Source organism: Glossina fuscipes, unplaced genomic scaffold (genome assembly GCF_014805625.2).
Source record: "Glossina fuscipes isolate IAEA_lab_2018 unplaced genomic scaffold, Yale_Gfus_2 114, whole genome shotgun sequence".
Taxonomy (NCBI): domain Eukaryota; kingdom Metazoa; phylum Arthropoda; class Insecta; order Diptera; family Glossinidae; genus Glossina; species Glossina fuscipes.
The window spans coordinates 5,305,575-5,323,836 of record NW_023998457.1 but is presented as its reverse complement, the minus strand read 5'-3'; the positions used below and the strand labels follow the sequence as shown (position 1 = coordinate 5,323,836).

The 18,262-nt window shown below is 35.8% G+C and overlaps 1 protein-coding gene across 1 annotated transcript; it reads left to right on the top strand.

Moving 5' to 3' along the window:
- Positions 1 to 13,872: 13,872 nt before the first annotated feature.
- On the top strand, positions 13,873 to 15,768 carry LOC119640052 (augmin complex subunit dgt6-like). The gene is made up of 2 exons (XM_038037826.1): positions 13,873 to 15,157; positions 15,296 to 15,768. Exons 1-2 carry the CDS (start codon positions 13,873 to 13,875, stop codon positions 15,766 to 15,768), a joined length of 1,758 nt encoding a protein of 585 aa, XP_037893754.1.
- The last annotated feature ends 2,494 nt before the right edge of the window (positions 15,769 to 18,262 follow it).

The following is an 18,262-nucleotide window of genomic DNA, read 5'->3' as shown; positions in this document are numbered from 1 at the left end:
CTTGTTTTCCAAAAAAATCGCTATAAAAAAAATTTTTACACTTTACACTTTACAATGAAAATTGTTTTTTAATGATAATTTGTGATAAAAATGACCTAAAGCAATATTTGGATTCTTTAGAATTACATTTTTACCGTTGTTTTGCATTAATATTTTCGGGCTAAGTAAGCTTGTATATGCCAGCAGGGTGTAATTTTTAATACTTTTTGACGGAGATCGCAAAATAGAAAAGTAATGAAAATTAATTTTGATAAATCTAGACTACTTCAGTTTTAGCTTCCTTTCGGTTGACATGAGAAGTCTATCTTTATATACAAATAAAACGTATCATTTTTGATATTTTATTACGAAAAAATCAATGAAGAATTGGATTACACGAACGGGCTATGCGGTATTTAATGACTGACCTTGCCCGACTTTCATGTTTTTAGTTGATTTCGTAATGAAGCTTTTAAACTTTAATCTCTTAATGCACTGACGCTAGGAATATCTTTTGCTTTCGCATTGCCGCCAGACACCAAACTCTTTCTTTTATATGCTAGAACACTGTTAAAACATTATTTATCTATCTCTAATGTGTATTATGTATAGTAGTTGTTTAAAAAATCAGTTTCTCCCTTCTGTTTACTGTTTTTCGAAGCATACCACAGGGATTAGCCAGGGACGTGATTAAGAAAAACTTACAATGAGTGGTCTGACACGGCCACAAATTTGTAAATGTAAAAGTAACGGTTTTTAACGGGGAGAAGACAAAAAGACGAAAAAAAATATGTTAACGTTAATAACCGTTAGCTTTTGATAAACATTACGTAAAGATATTCGTTATGTTTTGTAAAGAGAAGAATTCGAGTTTAAATTCTTTTTTATACCATATAGTTTGGGGAAAAAGAAATCCATTATTTTTATATGAACTTCAGGACTTTATTTAACATGCTTCGGATTGTCCGATTTGGGTCAAATATGCACCGTTTTGTTGTATGGTTTGTTGCCATTTTAAAGGTAACTTCAAAATGCCTCTTTCATAGAAGTCCTGGTCTCTATTTGCAAAAAACTGTAGTAGTCGATTTTCACAATCCTCCCTAGATTCCAATTTTTTATCATTAAAGAAATTTTGCAATGCAAGAAAAAGATGATAAACGCTTGGTGCCAAGTCCGGACTGTATGGCGGATGCATTAAAACTTCCCAACCAAGCTCCCGAAGTTTCTGGCGAGTCACTGTAGATGTGTGTGGCCTACCGTTGTCCTGGTGGAACACGACACCTCTCCTGTTGGCCAATTCTGGCCGTCTGGGTTATCGTATGTGATCCATTTCTCATCTCCCGTCACCATTCGTTTAAGAAATGGGTCTATCTCATTCCGTTTGGCCAAGGCTTCGCAGATGGAAATTCGATCCATCATGTTTTTTTCTGTTAATTGGTGTGGCACCCAAACATCGAGCTTCTTTTTGAATCCAGCTTTGTGTAAATGGTTTAAAACTGTTTTATGGTCGATTTTTAGCTCCTGGGCGATGTTACGACTGCTAACATGCCGGTCAACTTCGATCATTTCTCCGATTTTATCGAAATTTTCGACGACCGGCCTACCTGTGCGAGGTGCATCTTTAACATCAAAAATTCCTGAACGGAATCTACGAAACCAAAATTGCACATAATTGGCTGTTACAGTATCGGAACCATAAACACCATTCACAATTTTAGCCGCCTGGCTTGCATTTTCGCCTTTGTCAAAGAAAAACTGTAAAATGTACCGAATTTTCTCTTTGTTCACTTCCATTTTTAACACGCTGTAACTCACAACTGAATGCACCAAACAAGAAACAGCAAAAGAATTTTTTTTACTGCGAAATGTACAGTATGTAAATGTACAGTATCGGAAATTGTTTGATCGATACTTTACGAGAAATCTATCAGTGCAGCCATCTACCGAAAAAATAATGGATTTCTTTTTCCCGAAACTAATATATATATATATAATTTTGGAGAAGTAATTTACTTCCTAAAAATTTCCAGTCATATCATTTTCCGTAATGAAAAAATACAAATTAGACATTCTCTCCATATAAGACTTTGTTTCTCATGATAATCCGTATATATGTTGGGATCTAATAAGTAAACCCATCTGATCCAAGTTTCCCGCCGTTGTTTATTTACCGGACAAATTTTCCTCATAAAATATTAAAAATTAAAGCTTTCTCTCAAAAGCCTACTCGAGGTCCGAAACACTATTGCTAAGCAATTTTTATCGCGAAATTCTGAAAATTGCACTATTTTGCGTACAACGACTTATCAAAATAAGACATTCCGCAAGGTGGCTAACGTGGGTATGAAAAAAGAAAAAATTGCCTGCCAATAGTAATGCTCTTGGTAATATTTACTAAAATGCTTATTGACATCCCCCGCAAATGTTATACACTACTTAAGAGAGATTATAATATAATATAAAGATAATGTAGTTATATAAGAATAAATAAATTAGTTGTAATTGCTTACCAAAACTTATATAATTTTTTTTAATTATCATATTACTACCACGGGGCATTTAAAGAAAGCGAAAATCTTATTAATTGTTTAACTTTACTTGAGCGATTGTTTCAACTATCAATAGTCCAGGCTATTGCCCAAGAAACACCCCTACATAACTAATATGTGTGTACTTGAAAATGGTTTGTCTTCAGCATCTCTTCCTGCATGGATGGAAGCTGTTGTGTTTTCCGATTGAACCATTAAATGAAAATAAATTGACTACCAATACTTGATTACTGCTTTTATTTCATCTTATGCTCTCTCAACTCTCAACAAAGTTACTCACCGATACAATAATCATTTATATTTGTTACGTGTTATAGCAGACTGTCACGGCTTTGTTGGTGTAAACAGGTTGTAAACAGTGAACGATGAACGACTTTCCAAACCGTAAGGCTGACAATGAACTTAGAAAATCAAAAAAAGTGTTGTATTTTAAACGTTGAGACACTTATACGTATAGACTTGTGAAGAGTAATCGAGAGTTAAAGTAGTTCTAAACACATACGCCTTCCTGTATATGTCATGATTCAATATCGCAACAACAACAGTAAAAAACATTGTGACATCTATAAGAAGGTGCTCAATTGTTTATACAACATGTGTTGCATTTACCACGCATTCACTAGAATATATCTAAGTGGAAAATAGAATCTGCGAACACTTCACTATTTGCACGCAACAAACATTGTTAATTTTCGCTACAACCACAACAGGTACGAATTTTAAACATTCAAAGCGTTATGATTCTCTTCTTCATAAGTAGCTAAGCTACGTTATTCAGCTTAGCTACGTTATTTAGTTAAGCGATTTAGCTGCTTAGCTAAGCTATTTACCTAAGCTGCTTAACAAAGCTGTTTAGCTAAGTTATTTAGCAAAGTTGTTTAGATAAGTTAGCTAAGCTACTTCGCTAAGTTACTTAAGTAAGCTATTAGCTATTTAGCTAGGCTAAGCTATTTAACTAAGCTGCACAGGAAAGTTATAGTTGTTTAGTTAAGCTACTTGGCTAAGTTATGTAGCTAAGATCTTAGCTGCTTAGTTTAGCTAAGCTTCTTCGCTAAGCTATTTAGCTAAACTGTTTAGTTAAGCCTCTTAGGCTAAGTCGTTTGTTTGAACTACTTAGCTACTTAGCTAAGGTAAGCTATTTAACTAAGCTGTATAGCTAAGCCACTTAGCTAAGCTCTTTACTTAGCCACTTAGCTAAGCTATTTACCTAAGATACTTGGCTGACCTATTTAACTAGGCTGTCTGGCTATGCTGCTAGTGCTTAGTTAAGCTACCAAGCTAGGCTAACCTATTTAGTTACACTATTAAGCAAACTATTAATTACTTAATCAGGCTAAGCTGTGTAGCTACTTAGCTAAGCTACCTAGCTTAGCTTTCTTTTTGGACATTCTGGCAGCCCACTACAAAGTAGGGTCCTACACCGTAGTCAAAAACCATCCCCAAATCGCTTTCACAATACTTCGGGATAGACCCTTTTGGATTGTTGATTCTCACTATATCAAACGATCTCCTCGTTCTCATATTTGATTATGCGTTCCGAAGTCGCCTTCGTGGGCCTTTATACCGAAGCTGTATGTCGTGTGAAAAACTGGTGCATTCATTCCATCTCTGCGTGCTTATCGGCATAGATGCTAGTCGGCCAAGTCGGACAAACGAAAACAGTGTGCCGCACATCGTCGTTCATGCTTCAACACAAGTTGCACTCCTTCTATCAATTCATAGATTGAAACGGCAATAATCGCTCGAGAAATTTCCATGAACAATCAGTTACTTAGCTACTTCGGAACAATAGCAAAACTCTAATAACTTAAGTTTCTTGTCAATATCTGATTCTGTTCAGACACTGAGAGTATAGATTAATTTTGTGTTTTTTATACCCTACACCACTTGTGATACAAGGGTATATTAAGTTTGTGCGGATATATGCAACTTCAAGGTGGTTTGAGGTTGAGATATTTTCTGGATCCATCTTAACATGTTTATCCGATGATCCGTATGTCCATATTGTTTCTTGTATTCAACTTACAGACCGTTACACTGACGAGTGAGTTTTTTTTTTTGAAGTGGTTTGGATCCGACCACTCTTTCGACCAATTCCTTTATTTAAAAAAAAATCATTATATGAACTAAACGAAGTGGAGTAGAAGTAGATTATTTAATGCTGGTCCATGTCCTACTTGTTAAATTTGAAATAAGGAAAGTTACTCTTCATTACAAATATATGTTTGCCATGCAAAGTGATTATTTGAATGGCAATGGAAATGGATTTACATTTGTATCTCTTTACGAGAAATTTGCAAAAATTAACTTTTATTTACTTTGATGAAAAGGATAAATATGTGGATAAAAGTGTGAAAAACAATTTAAAATCACCGAAAGGATGTAATTAGATTTCATATTTTTACTGGTTCGTTTGACGTGTTCAGAAAGAATATATACAGAAAAATAAATGAAATGAAAAACCATAGGAAAAATACATTCTCCCTACAAAGAAGAGAAAAAATAAATAAAATATTAATTGAAAAGAATTTTAAAGGAAGTGAATATGACGAACGAATGAGAAGATGAAGTGAATTTTGAGAAGCAATCTAACTTCCTATATAAAAAGTATCAGGAATTTTTGGAAGAAGACAACACGTTCATCAAAATTCTTTTTTTCGCCACTACAGACACTTCACCCGTTAAATTAGAACAATAAAATACCTACAAATTTTGTATCACTTCGTGCGCTTGAACTAAGAAATTTTTTTTCCAGGTTTTCATTCAATGCGCCCGAAGCCTCGCTGAAGTTGCAAATGGTCCTCGCAATTATTTGTCCTATATTCTAAATATGCTGTAAATTGTCTGTTATAATCATTGCCTAACGTGGAGATGGTCATAAGCGGATCAAAACCATTTTCGAACATGGTTTACGACCATCAATCAAAAGTAAACGAGCTTTAAATGAAACAAGCAAAACATTATAGTAGGCAACGGTCCATCAACAAATATCCTACCGCACTGTACAACTATTCATATAAGCACTTTGCACCACAAGGGTTTATAAAGGAAGTGGTCGAAAAAGTGGTCCGATCTCAATGAGTTTCAACAGGGCTCTTCCTTGGGTGAGAACACATCGGAATACCAAGTTCCATCAAAATATCTCAGACATTGTTGCCTGTAGCTTAAACACAAGAAAGCAAGACAGTCAGAAGGACAAGGAAGGAAAGCCAGACAGTCAGAAGAAAGAAAAGCTGTGATCCGTGTAATAAAACATAGGTCTGCATACATCCGCACAAAGTTGGTATACCTTCGCACCACACAAACGGTATAGGGTACGACGAAATGCTCTGATTTCGTCAATAACGCGAGTTCATGGTTTATCGAAGTAAGCGAATGTTTAAACATAACCTCAAAGAAAAAATCTCCATCAGAGTTGTATCGCATTACCTTTGTACCAAGCTCTCACTTTTTTGGAAATTACAGGACCGTTAAAGTTTTCTCGTAATAGGCTAATATTGTCACGAAATTCACACTGACACACGCAAATCGTCCAAGTCAAAATAGTATAATTTTTGTCGCAAAACACCAGTTATCATGTTTCTGCAGCATTCTCCATTGACGATAACTGACAAATGAAATTTTCAAACTGAAAAATAACATTTCTAGCCTACAAAACACGCTCAAAAGTTGTTTTTTGTATACGTAAAACTCCTTAAGGAACATTAGATGGGTCTGCTGGCACCAAACGGGCAATTTTCTTTATTTACGAAGTCATTTAAAAAAACATGAACTTCATACCACATGCACGATTCGAACGATTCATTGTTTTTGTAATGCATTTTAACAGCTTCTGTATATGTAATACACTACACTATGCTCTATTGTATTACAAAATGCTGTATTATACTACTACATACATGTTATACTATACTAGACTACTACACTATGCATACTATACTTTACTATATATACGATTATACTATTTATTCTCTGCTGTACTAAATGCTCTATACAGCAATGGCTGTGTATATCCAACTAGAAGCCCTACACCGCTTTCGTATTACCTCTAATGGATTCTTAGTCCTCACTATATCACTTTACCTTCTCTCCGTTCTGATATGAGATCAGAGGTTCGGATGTCGCATTCGTGCGGCTTTATATCGAAAACCAGGCGCACTTCTTTCATCTTGCGGTATCCATTAACGTGATCGTTAGCAACTTAGATGGCGTAATTTGCATTCACAGCGATCTCAAAAGCCTGTTTCTTAAGTACACTCTACCACGACAGACCAACCCAGCGCACTGCGTCTTGTTGTTTGCCGTATGCCGTAGCACAGGGTGCGCACGTTATTTGCTCGTAAGTTGAAACGCACAGATAACTCGAGAAATTTCCCCAGTCAAAAATTGAATTAGGGAAAAATTGGCTTCTCCATCAACACTCCTTTCGAGTCGTTTTCTGATCATTGCTACCCTTCTTTCCACATGTCCTGCCAAATAGCAATCATTAGTCTGTAGATATCGCTGCAATTTCCTTCGCCAGTAGTTCTTTCTTTTTCGCCATTATGGGTACATAACTATGTATACTGCATTATTGTTATACTGCGACAAAATGGATGTCCCTGCATATAAAATAAATAAAGTTTGCGTTAACTTTGTAACGTGGCCAGGGTCCACGTTAACAGAAAATTTATTGCAAAGAGTGTCGTCCCTTTTCCGCTGCCTGCGTGTCTAGTTGAAACATCTTTTTCGTTTAATTTACATTTATTCGCGTATTACAAATATAATAATTATTATTCACGATATGTCTCCGTCGTACACGTTAATCAAACTCTCTAGGGTGAGATCCCCATTCTTTCCTCTCCCAGTAAATCTGTTCGATTCCCTTAAAGTGCGGCCTAGGGTGACTGCAGGGGAGCAATCCAACGGAAGTCACCCGCGGTGCAGAAATATACACTGGTCCCTTCTCTGCCCTAAGTAAGTGTGGCCGCGGGGTTGAGTGCAGGAGAGCAATCCATCAGACATCGTCGCCGAAGGAGAGAGAAAAAAAGGTTCGTGATCTCAATTTTATTTTATTAACGGCAAGCGCTAAATAAAATAAAATCTCCTAAGCTCAAGGGAAAGACTAGATAGACGGTCCCAACTAAAGGCTGGGGCTAGAACCTTATCGCTGTAAGGCCGATAATCGACCCTCTAGTTTTGCCGTATTATATATACTATGCCAGCCAGGGTTGCTAGCTGGCGTGTAATTTAGTAGTAATACGGTGATATATTAACGAATGGTATTTTACCCAGAGTGGGTAAAGAAGGTATGTCTAAGTTAACTTAGATGACTCAAATAAACAAGTTCCTTGAATTTAAATGAACTGTTGCATTAATCAATTAATTTTATCATTCATTCGACGATTCATATCAACTATTCCTATAGAGATGGTGGGTGTCGTCTTATTGCTTCGGCAACCACCCAACAACAAAACGATACCGTTTCGACGTCTTTGCATAAAGTATTATTATTATTATTATTATTACTTTCGCCAGAGAAATAAATTCTAAGACTAAACTCTTAAAAGCACTAGCATCTAAGGCTATCGGCTTTTATTGAAAACTCTACCGCACTTGAGATTCGAACCCACGACCATTGACTTTCTAGTCGAGATTCCTCGCCTTCGGCTACTCAGGCGGATTTTGCATAAAGTATTATTATTTATTATTATTATTATAAATTTAGCCAGAGAATAAATTCTAAGACTAAAGTCTTAAAGCACTAGCAACTAGGGCTATCGGCTGTTATTAAAAAACTCTACCGCACTTGAGGTTTGAACCCACGACTATTGAGTTGCTAGTCGAGACTCTTGCCTACTCGGCCATTCAGGCGGATTTTGCATAAAGTAAACGGCTACCTATGTATTAGAAACAAGTGTTTGGTATAGCAAATACAAACGAACCTCATCTAAACCGTGAAAATGAGGATATGTTGATAAATTAATTTAACAGATTGTGTACAATGTATACACATGTATATATACAATATTCCTTTTATAACTGACGATAATATATGAAACAACTATGAATTTGTATGTTTGTCTGTAGGTTTTCATACTTGGGGAAAGTAACTATTTAGGTATCGTTATACATAAATAATTGAATTAAATGCTAATAATTGAAGATAAATCACATAACTCATGTGGCAGTTAATTTGTGGGCGGTTCTCGATTTTTCACATCGAAACTTAAATGTCCAGCTTTAGCTTTCTATCTCTATTTATGTCATCGTTAATGTACCAGCAACACACGGAAGATCAGCGAAGCACTCTCCAGTTGGCTTGGTCATGAACACATGCAACCTACGGGGTCGCAAACTTACGAACCGTTTGCTTACTATTTCTCTAATGTTAGTTATAAAATTGGTCTTGGTAGGTGCCAAGTGAGCTTGCAAAATTATAAATTCCGGATACTATGTACACTCAATATATAATGATATAGCAGTAGTAACATGTTATATATATGCAGCAAAAATTGCCAATGGTAGCTCACACCAAATCAGATTTCTGTTCGCGTACTTATAAATATGCAACAGCATACAACGAATTAAAGAATCATCGAGAGAAATGGAAGAAAAAACAAGTAAGAAAATTATGTTCGGCAGCGACCGAATCTTTTATACCCATCACCCAAGACAATAAACGTAAAAAAACGAAATTTTCATGCTCCATAATAGTGAGTGGGCGCGGTTAATTGTTTCAATTTTCAAAATAAAAGTTTTTGTCGCAGAAGATTGGGGGCTTTGTAGGCGTGTCCTTGGAAAAGTTTCGGTCGCTTTCAAAATCCTTTGCAAAAGTGAAGATGATATCTTCATTTTCGCTAACGAGAGAATGCATACACAGTTGGATAGGCAAACAGATGGATAGACAATCAGACGAACATGTTTAGATTTCCATATTCGATTCTAATCAAGAATTTATATTCTTTATGGGGCTTATAATGATAGTGAAAAAAATTAAATTTTGACACACTATAATATTGGATAGGCGCAGTCAATTTTTCCCATTTCTGTATAAGTACAGCAGTATCGACCAAAGAATTTATTTAGAATATAAATTTTCATACATGTATCGGTTGAAGTTTATGAATAATAATTGAAAGGACATTTTTTATTCCTTTTAAAAAACAGAGGTACTCGTAGTTTACGAGGCGCTGCGGGCGTATCCTTCAGCCGATTTGGCCAATTTTCAATACCAACCTGGACGCAAGAGCTTCCAACTTTTACCACTTTTGCCAAATTTGAAGTCGATAGCTTCATTTTTGCGAGCAGAAGAATGACATAACACAGACGGACAGACACACAAACCAGCAAATGGGCATAGTTAAGTCGGATTAGGATTTGATGCTGACCAAGAAATTATATATTTTGTAGTTTCTCTAACCGTTCCTTCTGGACGTTGCAAATGTTTCGACAAAATGAATATACTCTTCAGTTGGGTGATGGGGCAATGTATACTGGGAAAGCAACTAAGTTGTAATTCTGCAGAAAAACTAAATTATTCTATAGAAAGCAAAAACCTCGCAGCATTTAGCTGGGTTTTATCAATCCCGTCATATATATGGCAAAAAAAATAAGAACAAACTACATTTGGAATGACGTGGAAATATGGAGGAAAGAGTTTAAATAAGTGTAACTATTGTTAAATTATCTGATAATAAAAATTTATTTCACTGGAAAAAATTCATTTTAAATTAAAAAATCTTCTTACATTGCCGTGTAAGCATGAAATGCTTAGTGTCCTGTCTAGCCATAACACTCAATAGGAAACGTCGAGAAATTTCGAAATTGTTCAAGTGTTTTATATGCGTTTTGCGGTTTTTCGTTTACTTATTGTGTAATTGGTTGGAAATGAAAAAAAAAAAAAAAAACCCGCAAACCAAAACAATTTGGATCGCGAAGTTATGTTTAAAACACAAAAAAAAAAAGTATTCGTCATCTTCTAAACAAAATTAATTCTTTTGTTCTTCTTATTTTCAATTGTTGATCTTGTTTTGAAATTCATTGCTTTCCATTTCCAGAATTGTTTTATTGACAAACAGGTAGATAGCCCAGGCATATACCATAGACGTGCACTTTGCAATCACAATCCATGAATTGCTCATGAATTATAAATATATGCCATAAGTGTCCTCGATGTCAAGAGTAAAGTTTCTGTTCTCACTTTATATTTCGATTTTTTCCTTTACAATGGCATAAAACACGAATGAAAAATGCAAGCTGCTATTAACGTGTGGCTTTTTTCAGTCGATATGCAAATAATTGAAATGAAAATAAACGATAAAATGTTTTTCGTTAGAAAACTAATGGCCATACAAGAACATAAAATGTCACTGTCACTACAATCCGAAAGTTAATAAAAATTTAACTCAGGGTTCGCTTAAGCAAATAAGAGTTGGGAAAAAGTACGCTCTGTTAGCTTTTGAAAAACCCATTATGCTTATCCTTGACCTTCAAAATCATAACAGTAGCAATAAAATAATAGATTTACCCGGAATCGCTCGTTTCACCTAACGCTGTTTCTGCGTTTTCGAGCAAATATCAAAAGATGGAATGGAAAAAACAATATCTATTAATGCGAGGTGTTACCTCCTCTTAGCCTGAATAACAACTTCCATCCGATTTTTCATTAAATATTCAAGTTTTTTTTTACAAAATCCATTCTTCCTTAATGCCTGGTTCGAAGCTCTTTGAGACTCGTAGGTGCCATATTTCTCGCTCGTACTCATGATTTCAGCTCATCCCATAGGCGCTGAAAGGGATTGAAATCTAGGCCACGCCGTAACCGGCACATCAATCTCCTCCAAGTATTGGTATCTTACAAGAGCGATAAGTGGTCTTCTGTTGGCGGGCATGAAAATGAGATTTTTGCTGGTAAATCCCGAAAAAAGCACTAAATGCTCTTGCAAGATTTCTTCGATATGGCGTCGAGAAGTCAACCCGCTTGACAAACACAACTCCTCATTTTTCTTCCAGCGACATGCTTCCCCAGAACAGACACGAACCATCGTCATATAGGGCACGTTACGAGATGCAGCATTGTGCAAAACGTTCAATGGATCTTCGGTAGACCCTTCGTCGCACGTCGTAACAATGAAGGTACATCGTGCACTCATCAGAGAACAGTACTACCTTCCACTGGTCCGTATTCCAATTCACATGGTCTAGGGCGAACTTTTTGGCCGGCCGGGCTGAATTTCGGGTCAGTTGCTAGTATACGCGCTGTAAGAACTCCTTGGACTAGTTTTCTTGTCACCATCCACCGACTGACTCCCACTCCTCTAACTTTGTGGAGGTGTTACTCGCAAAATGGCCAATTTAAACTGCATTCATCCAACGATATCGTTGTGAACTAAACGGTCATCACGCTGTGCTGCAACACGTTTTCGGATATCTCCTCATCGCCGAGTACAGCCACCGAGCTCTTGATATCGCTGCTATGCACGTCGAACAACGTATCGGCCTAAATTTAACTCTCGTGTCACTTGGCTTTGGTTCTTTCCAGCTTGAATTAGCGTAACTACTTGAGACGTAGCTTCCGGTATGTTATCCGCTTTCTTTTGCTGAATAGCTTGGTATTCGATAAAGAATCTGTCAGATTGCAAGACGGCTTAAAATCGCGGGAACGGCGCTACCTGAAACGACCGATTTTAAATATCTCTATTGTCTTCATATGCTACTGTAACGGTTTTGAAGGTCCAAGGGTAAGCATGATGTATTTTGTAAAAGCCAACAATATGTGTTTTAGGTAGATTTTAGTTATATTTACAACCTAAACGTTGATTTAATAATTATTTAGGTTCTAAGTGAAAATGTAGGGGGCGTACAATTTTTTTGCTGTCGAGTGTATATACAAACAATTAACAATCCTGTACAAATATTTCTCGTTTTTTTTAAACACTACGCCATTTGTGTTATGGGGAATATCAAGTTCGTGTGGACTTATGTAACATCCAAAGGAACTTGAGATCAACCCACCTTTCATTATTATACCCATCGATTTAGAATAATTCGTTGATTCGATTAAAGCTTGTCTTTCCATCTGTCTGTGGAATGTATGCCCATGTATTCTCGTGTTCAGTCGCAAGTTTTGAAATATTTTGACGAAATTTTCTACATGGACATGCTATGACCTGAGGACGAAAGCTATTGAAAATGGTTCCAATTGAAACAGATTTTCGAGCGCTCGCCATATTTGATAAATCATTATAAGAAAGTATATTGTAAGTTTTGAAATTTCGCTAAATAATTCTGAATTACACTGAAAACCTTGGATTGAGTGGTCCATTTTTTTGAACTCCTTGCTATGTTCCTACAGATACTGAACCATTATACACCAAAAACGGCTCAATTTTCAATACTTCTTGATGAATATTCGTTCATATTAACAATGTGGCATAAAAATTAACTGAACAGCTGGATCTATTTTAAGCCATTCCGGTACCCATAATCCCACGTAAGCTCAGAACATCTCTATTTTCCAAAAATAATAGAAAATTCGTTGTTTATTCATTACTCATAAACTACATCAAATAAATATATAGAAATTTGGAGGCATATTCTACGGCCGATGGTGTAGCATTTGTGCGCAAAAATAGGCAACGCCTACCCCATATTATAGTGCATCAAAATTGACTTTCTTTTTTTCAATACTTTTATAAGGCGCAGAAACAAGTTTCAAAAACTCCATAAAGTATTCTGAATGCACCTAAACATGTCCGTCCGTTCGTTTGTCCATCTGTCTGCTTGCGCAACTGGACGGACAGACAAGTTGAAATTGATTCAAAAAATGATTCCGATCGTTATGGGTGTTACAAAACCCCGTCTGTTCGTCTTTCCATATGTCTATTTGCGTGACTGCGTGATAATTGTGGTAAACGTTCCTCCGTTAGCGAAAATGGAAAGAGCTTTTCCAGGAAACGCTTACAACGCCCACACGCCTATGTGAAAAAAACTCTTTTGCCTTTTTTGTCTTTGCTAGGAAAAGGGCGATGGCTATAAAAGATTCGTTCACGACCGAATGTAATTTTCTTACTTGTTTATCTTGCAGCAAGAGGTCGACGAAGTGACGGAAAAGCTTCTATGGATTAAATAACATTGAAGCTACCTTTCAGGCAGTATTTACAGCAAAATTTTTCACTTCTGCTAACGCCTTAATTTCTTCTGTGCAAGTACTTTTTACAAGTTCATCTTTCTGGCAACTTTCATCTTTGAAAATTTTTGCTGTCGCGACATAAAATTTCTGACGGATAGATTTTTCAGTAACAGTTTTTAGCTATTTATTGATTCGTAAGATTTTCATTCGATTTTTTCAAAAATATATAAAATGCGTCGCTTGACAATTAATCCTTACGCAGCAGTAGAAAGAGAATTGAGTGCGAAACTGTATCAGAAATTATTGGGTCTAACCAAACTATATCCGCCGGAGGAAGGAATGCGAAAATGTTTATCCAATGTAATGTTCATTACAGTCAATCAAAATGCATTTCTTGAAGTCATATCATATTTATTTCGTATCTTCGATCCTGTGGAATTTAAGAAACGTTTCTTTTGGCCAATCAATGATAAAAGATCGGAAATCGATTTTCGCGCAAATGCAATCATCTATATAAAATTTCTTAATGAGAAATACAAGTTAAATTTGAAAACAATTAATGCGTATTTAGGCGTTAAGCCCGGTGGAATGAAATTTATTACATTCATGATGGATTTTGTGAATTTCATTATACAAGAATTGATAAAACAAAGAGAAAAATATTTGGGCGATAATTTTGAAAAAAAGCATGAAGTATCCAATGCAGATATAAGAAGTCTTATTAAGAAAGATGCTTTGTTTAAAGAATACGCATCAGCATATTTAGAGACTATGAGTAAAGTCAATCAACATTCAATCATTGATAAAACGAATCTTATTCGTGAACAATTAAATCTATTGGCGGCAGAAACAGGATGCAGTGTTGAGATGTTATTAAGTGATGTTTTTTTGGAAAAATTCGAATCACATGTTCAGACTTTGCATTCATCTCAATACGGCATTAAACGTTATCAAGTCTTGAAAATGGAAGAAAATATTGTAGAAGCAAAGCGAATTCTCGATGACTTCCATTCGAAAGAAGTAACCAATAAGAGTGATATAGAATCTCTTTATCAACATTTTCAACAATTACCCGAAGATCTGTCAATCATGAAATTTCCGAAGGACGAAATGGGCATAAATAGTTTGATATCCATATATAATGGCTTACATGATCGTATTCAGGCGCAATTATCTTATGACCAGCAAGCCTTATGCCCACCAAAATGGCTAATAGATAAATTGAATGATTTGCAAAATGAATTATTACAAAGGGATGCAGAACTTACCGACTTTCGAAAGATGATAAGCGCCAGCAAACAGATATTTCCCCATAGTACTCCAATTTCCAATTCTGAAAATGAGAAAAACAATACGCAAATGAATTTAATAAGAACACCTTCTATAAAAATTGATGCAAGTAACACTTATGCTATGCCACGTATCTCTCTCTTCGATGCCGATGACCAATGTGATTACGATGTATCAAAACTGGACCAAGGACCAATTTTAAAAGAATGTAAACTTATTGATCCTAGTAAATTATTAAAAACACTACAAAAATCCGGAAATGTTTCGAAATTTGAAACCTCGTCACCGTTGAAACTTAAATGGACACCGTTGCCTAATGAGGAAAAGGAAAATTATAACCGTGGCATAAATATGTTAACTAAAGAAATGGAAAGTTTACCAGATCCGAAAAGTTGCTCATCTGAATTCGAAAATACTACTCAGCCAGTCGCTGCTTTATCACCTACGCTATTCAATGCAAAGACAAACAATCGCATTCGCAATATGAATAAGAACGACATCAGATCTCTGATGCACTTTAAAAAATTACCCACTATAGAAGAGTTACCAAATGAATCGGCGAATTTCAATAATTTAAGTATGAGTCCATCGGGACTTTTGAATCCCTTGGTAACTTTAAATATTGACCAGTCTTTAAAACTCAATGATGAAGTGAATAATGAGTTAAAGAGATTCGATAAAAAATCTGACGATATAGATGAAGCCATTGGCGAGACATTTGCACCGAATAAGGATCAACGGATTTTTAATGTCTTTGAGCATGACTTCAAATATGATTGTGACGATGATGCTTTGTCTAACACTAGTGATAGCGTCTTAAACGATATTATTATGTAACTTTTAACTGCAAATAAACGTTAATTTCGTGTATTTAACAAAAAAAAAATAAAAATAATTTTACATTTACACTTTCTGCAAAAGGGGTGAAAGGTGGCAAGGGGCGGGGGGGCATCTAAGGCCACTTGTGTATCGGGACCACTAATTATATCCCTAGACATCATATGAACGCTTAATGTTGGAAAAGTTTGGTGCTTATGATTTTGTCACTACATTTTATTCGGCATCCGTCAGCCAACTGCCTAGAATTTCCAGATAAATATGCATATGAATAACATGTATCTAGAAAATAGTAGGTAGACTACGAACCATAGAATAGGTAGAAAGCGTCTAAGGACCTAAAAAATATCAGGAAGAGCAGCAAGATCCCACAGATTAGATATTTATATTGACGAAATGCCGTCCGTGACGTCTTACGTTTATATTCGACTTCTTTTGAGATTGACTTCGTACCGCTGAATTGTGATTTTTGGGCATAGCATAGGTTTTATTCACAATTCTTAGGAGATCTAATTATAAATTATTTACTGGAACTTATATGTACACGGATTGTTCTGGTCCGACCCGTTGGACTATTACGATTCAACTCTCTTGACTCGACTGACTTTGCAGTAAATTTGGGACAGTGACATGCTTTGACCCAAAGACGAACGTAATTGACCATGATTCCGATCAGACCCTTTTTTCGAGCATTCCCTATACAATTCCTCAATTTGACAAGTCCTTACAAGACATAACTTAGAAGATTATATTCGGACGTGACCGAATCCTTTATACCCATCACCTTTACCCAAAGAATAGACTACAAAAAACTGAAGAACTAAATTGTTATGCTCTATTATATATTGGGTGGGCGCGGTTGATATTTTCTATTTTTAGAATAAAAGTGGAAATTTGCACAATCTATGTGCTATATTTTATGAATAAGAAGCAACAAACGCAGAAACCAAAAGTGATCACAGTTTTTATCGGATATGCATGTGGGCAATGTAGGCCTGTCGTTTGACCGATTTAAGATATTTTCACTTTCTTTAGCAAATTTTTTGCGAACGAGAGAATCTTTACCACCGATACTACACAATATGCAGACGGACAGATGGGCAGACGAACAGACGGACATGTTTTGGTGCATCCTGAATTTGAAACCGGTCAAGAATTTATATAATTTATGGTGCTGTTTGAAACTGACTTCTGCCCATTATATAAGTATTAAAAAAAAGGCTAAATTTTGACACATTGTGGTAGGCGCGGTGTTCAAATGTTTGTGGATTTATCTACTGTAACTCTTGGGTAATGAGCCAAAAATCAATTTTTATTCATTTTCAAGAAAAGAGGTGTCCTCATTTTATATGGTACTGTAAGCGAGTGCTTCGACCCGTTGGTCCGTTTCAGTACTGAAATTTCCTTCTGGGAGTTGCAAACGTTTTGAGAAAGTGAATATATCTCTGATATGTCGGTGATGTGTATAATAAGGACCAAATTGTTTGGTTTTTCTCTGATTAGTGGAAGAGCCGATTTAACTGTTTCTCGCATTGATCTAAACTGGTCTGTCCGTTTGTTCACTTTCCAAGCATTTTTGCGTACAGCAACAGCTCGCAATTTTTGAAATATATTGATGAAATTTTGGTGCATTGACATGCCCTTGAAAATGGTGCAAATCCATACACATTGTAAACCTCTTCCCATATAACGCCTTATTTTGAAAAGTTGTTATAAGGAAAACAGTTGAAATTTCTACAATTTTTCGATAAAAGTCGCTTAGTAATCGTACTTCGATGTTCTAAATTGGTATGAAAATGGTTCGGCTAGAGCAAATTTGCAATTCAAGCAATTTCGAACCGCCGCTGATACCACCGTTCGTAAAAAAACTAATTCTTCATACTCAAACTCGTTCTTCATAGGTCTAAATCTCAATATTTCATGGTGAACATTGGTTCACAACAGTGAATTGCCAAAGATGTGAACCTTACGGAATGTCGGTCTATCTGTATGGACGCCACCGCATTTAAGGATCCTCAGGAAATGTAAACCCTTAAGGCCTAATTGTTAATGTTTTATGATAAATATTTGGCATCAAAGTTAGGTGGGCTACATTGATCTATTTCTTGCATCCAATTCAATATAAGGTTTCTTTTGAATACTATGTCCCTTAGAAAATGTTCTAATTTGTAATATATTATGAGGAAAATTAGTTCATAGTAGCAGTCTAGCAAAACAAAACAATTAACGACAGGGAATTTGGATCACCTAGGTCCATTTTTTTAGTCCCAAATATTTAAAGAGGTTATGATGAAAAGCAAGCAAAGAAGGTCTAATTGCCAGTTGTCTATGACGGGAACTAAAAATTATCTAAGTTTTTGCAAAGTAAATTAAGTTTGCTCAAATTGAATCAAGTAAGGTGACGTTTTTGGCATCTTCCAACAGGCGTGCTTCGATGAAAGTATACCTTTGCATGGCGATAATGTGTAATTTTCGATGTCTTATAACCAAAACA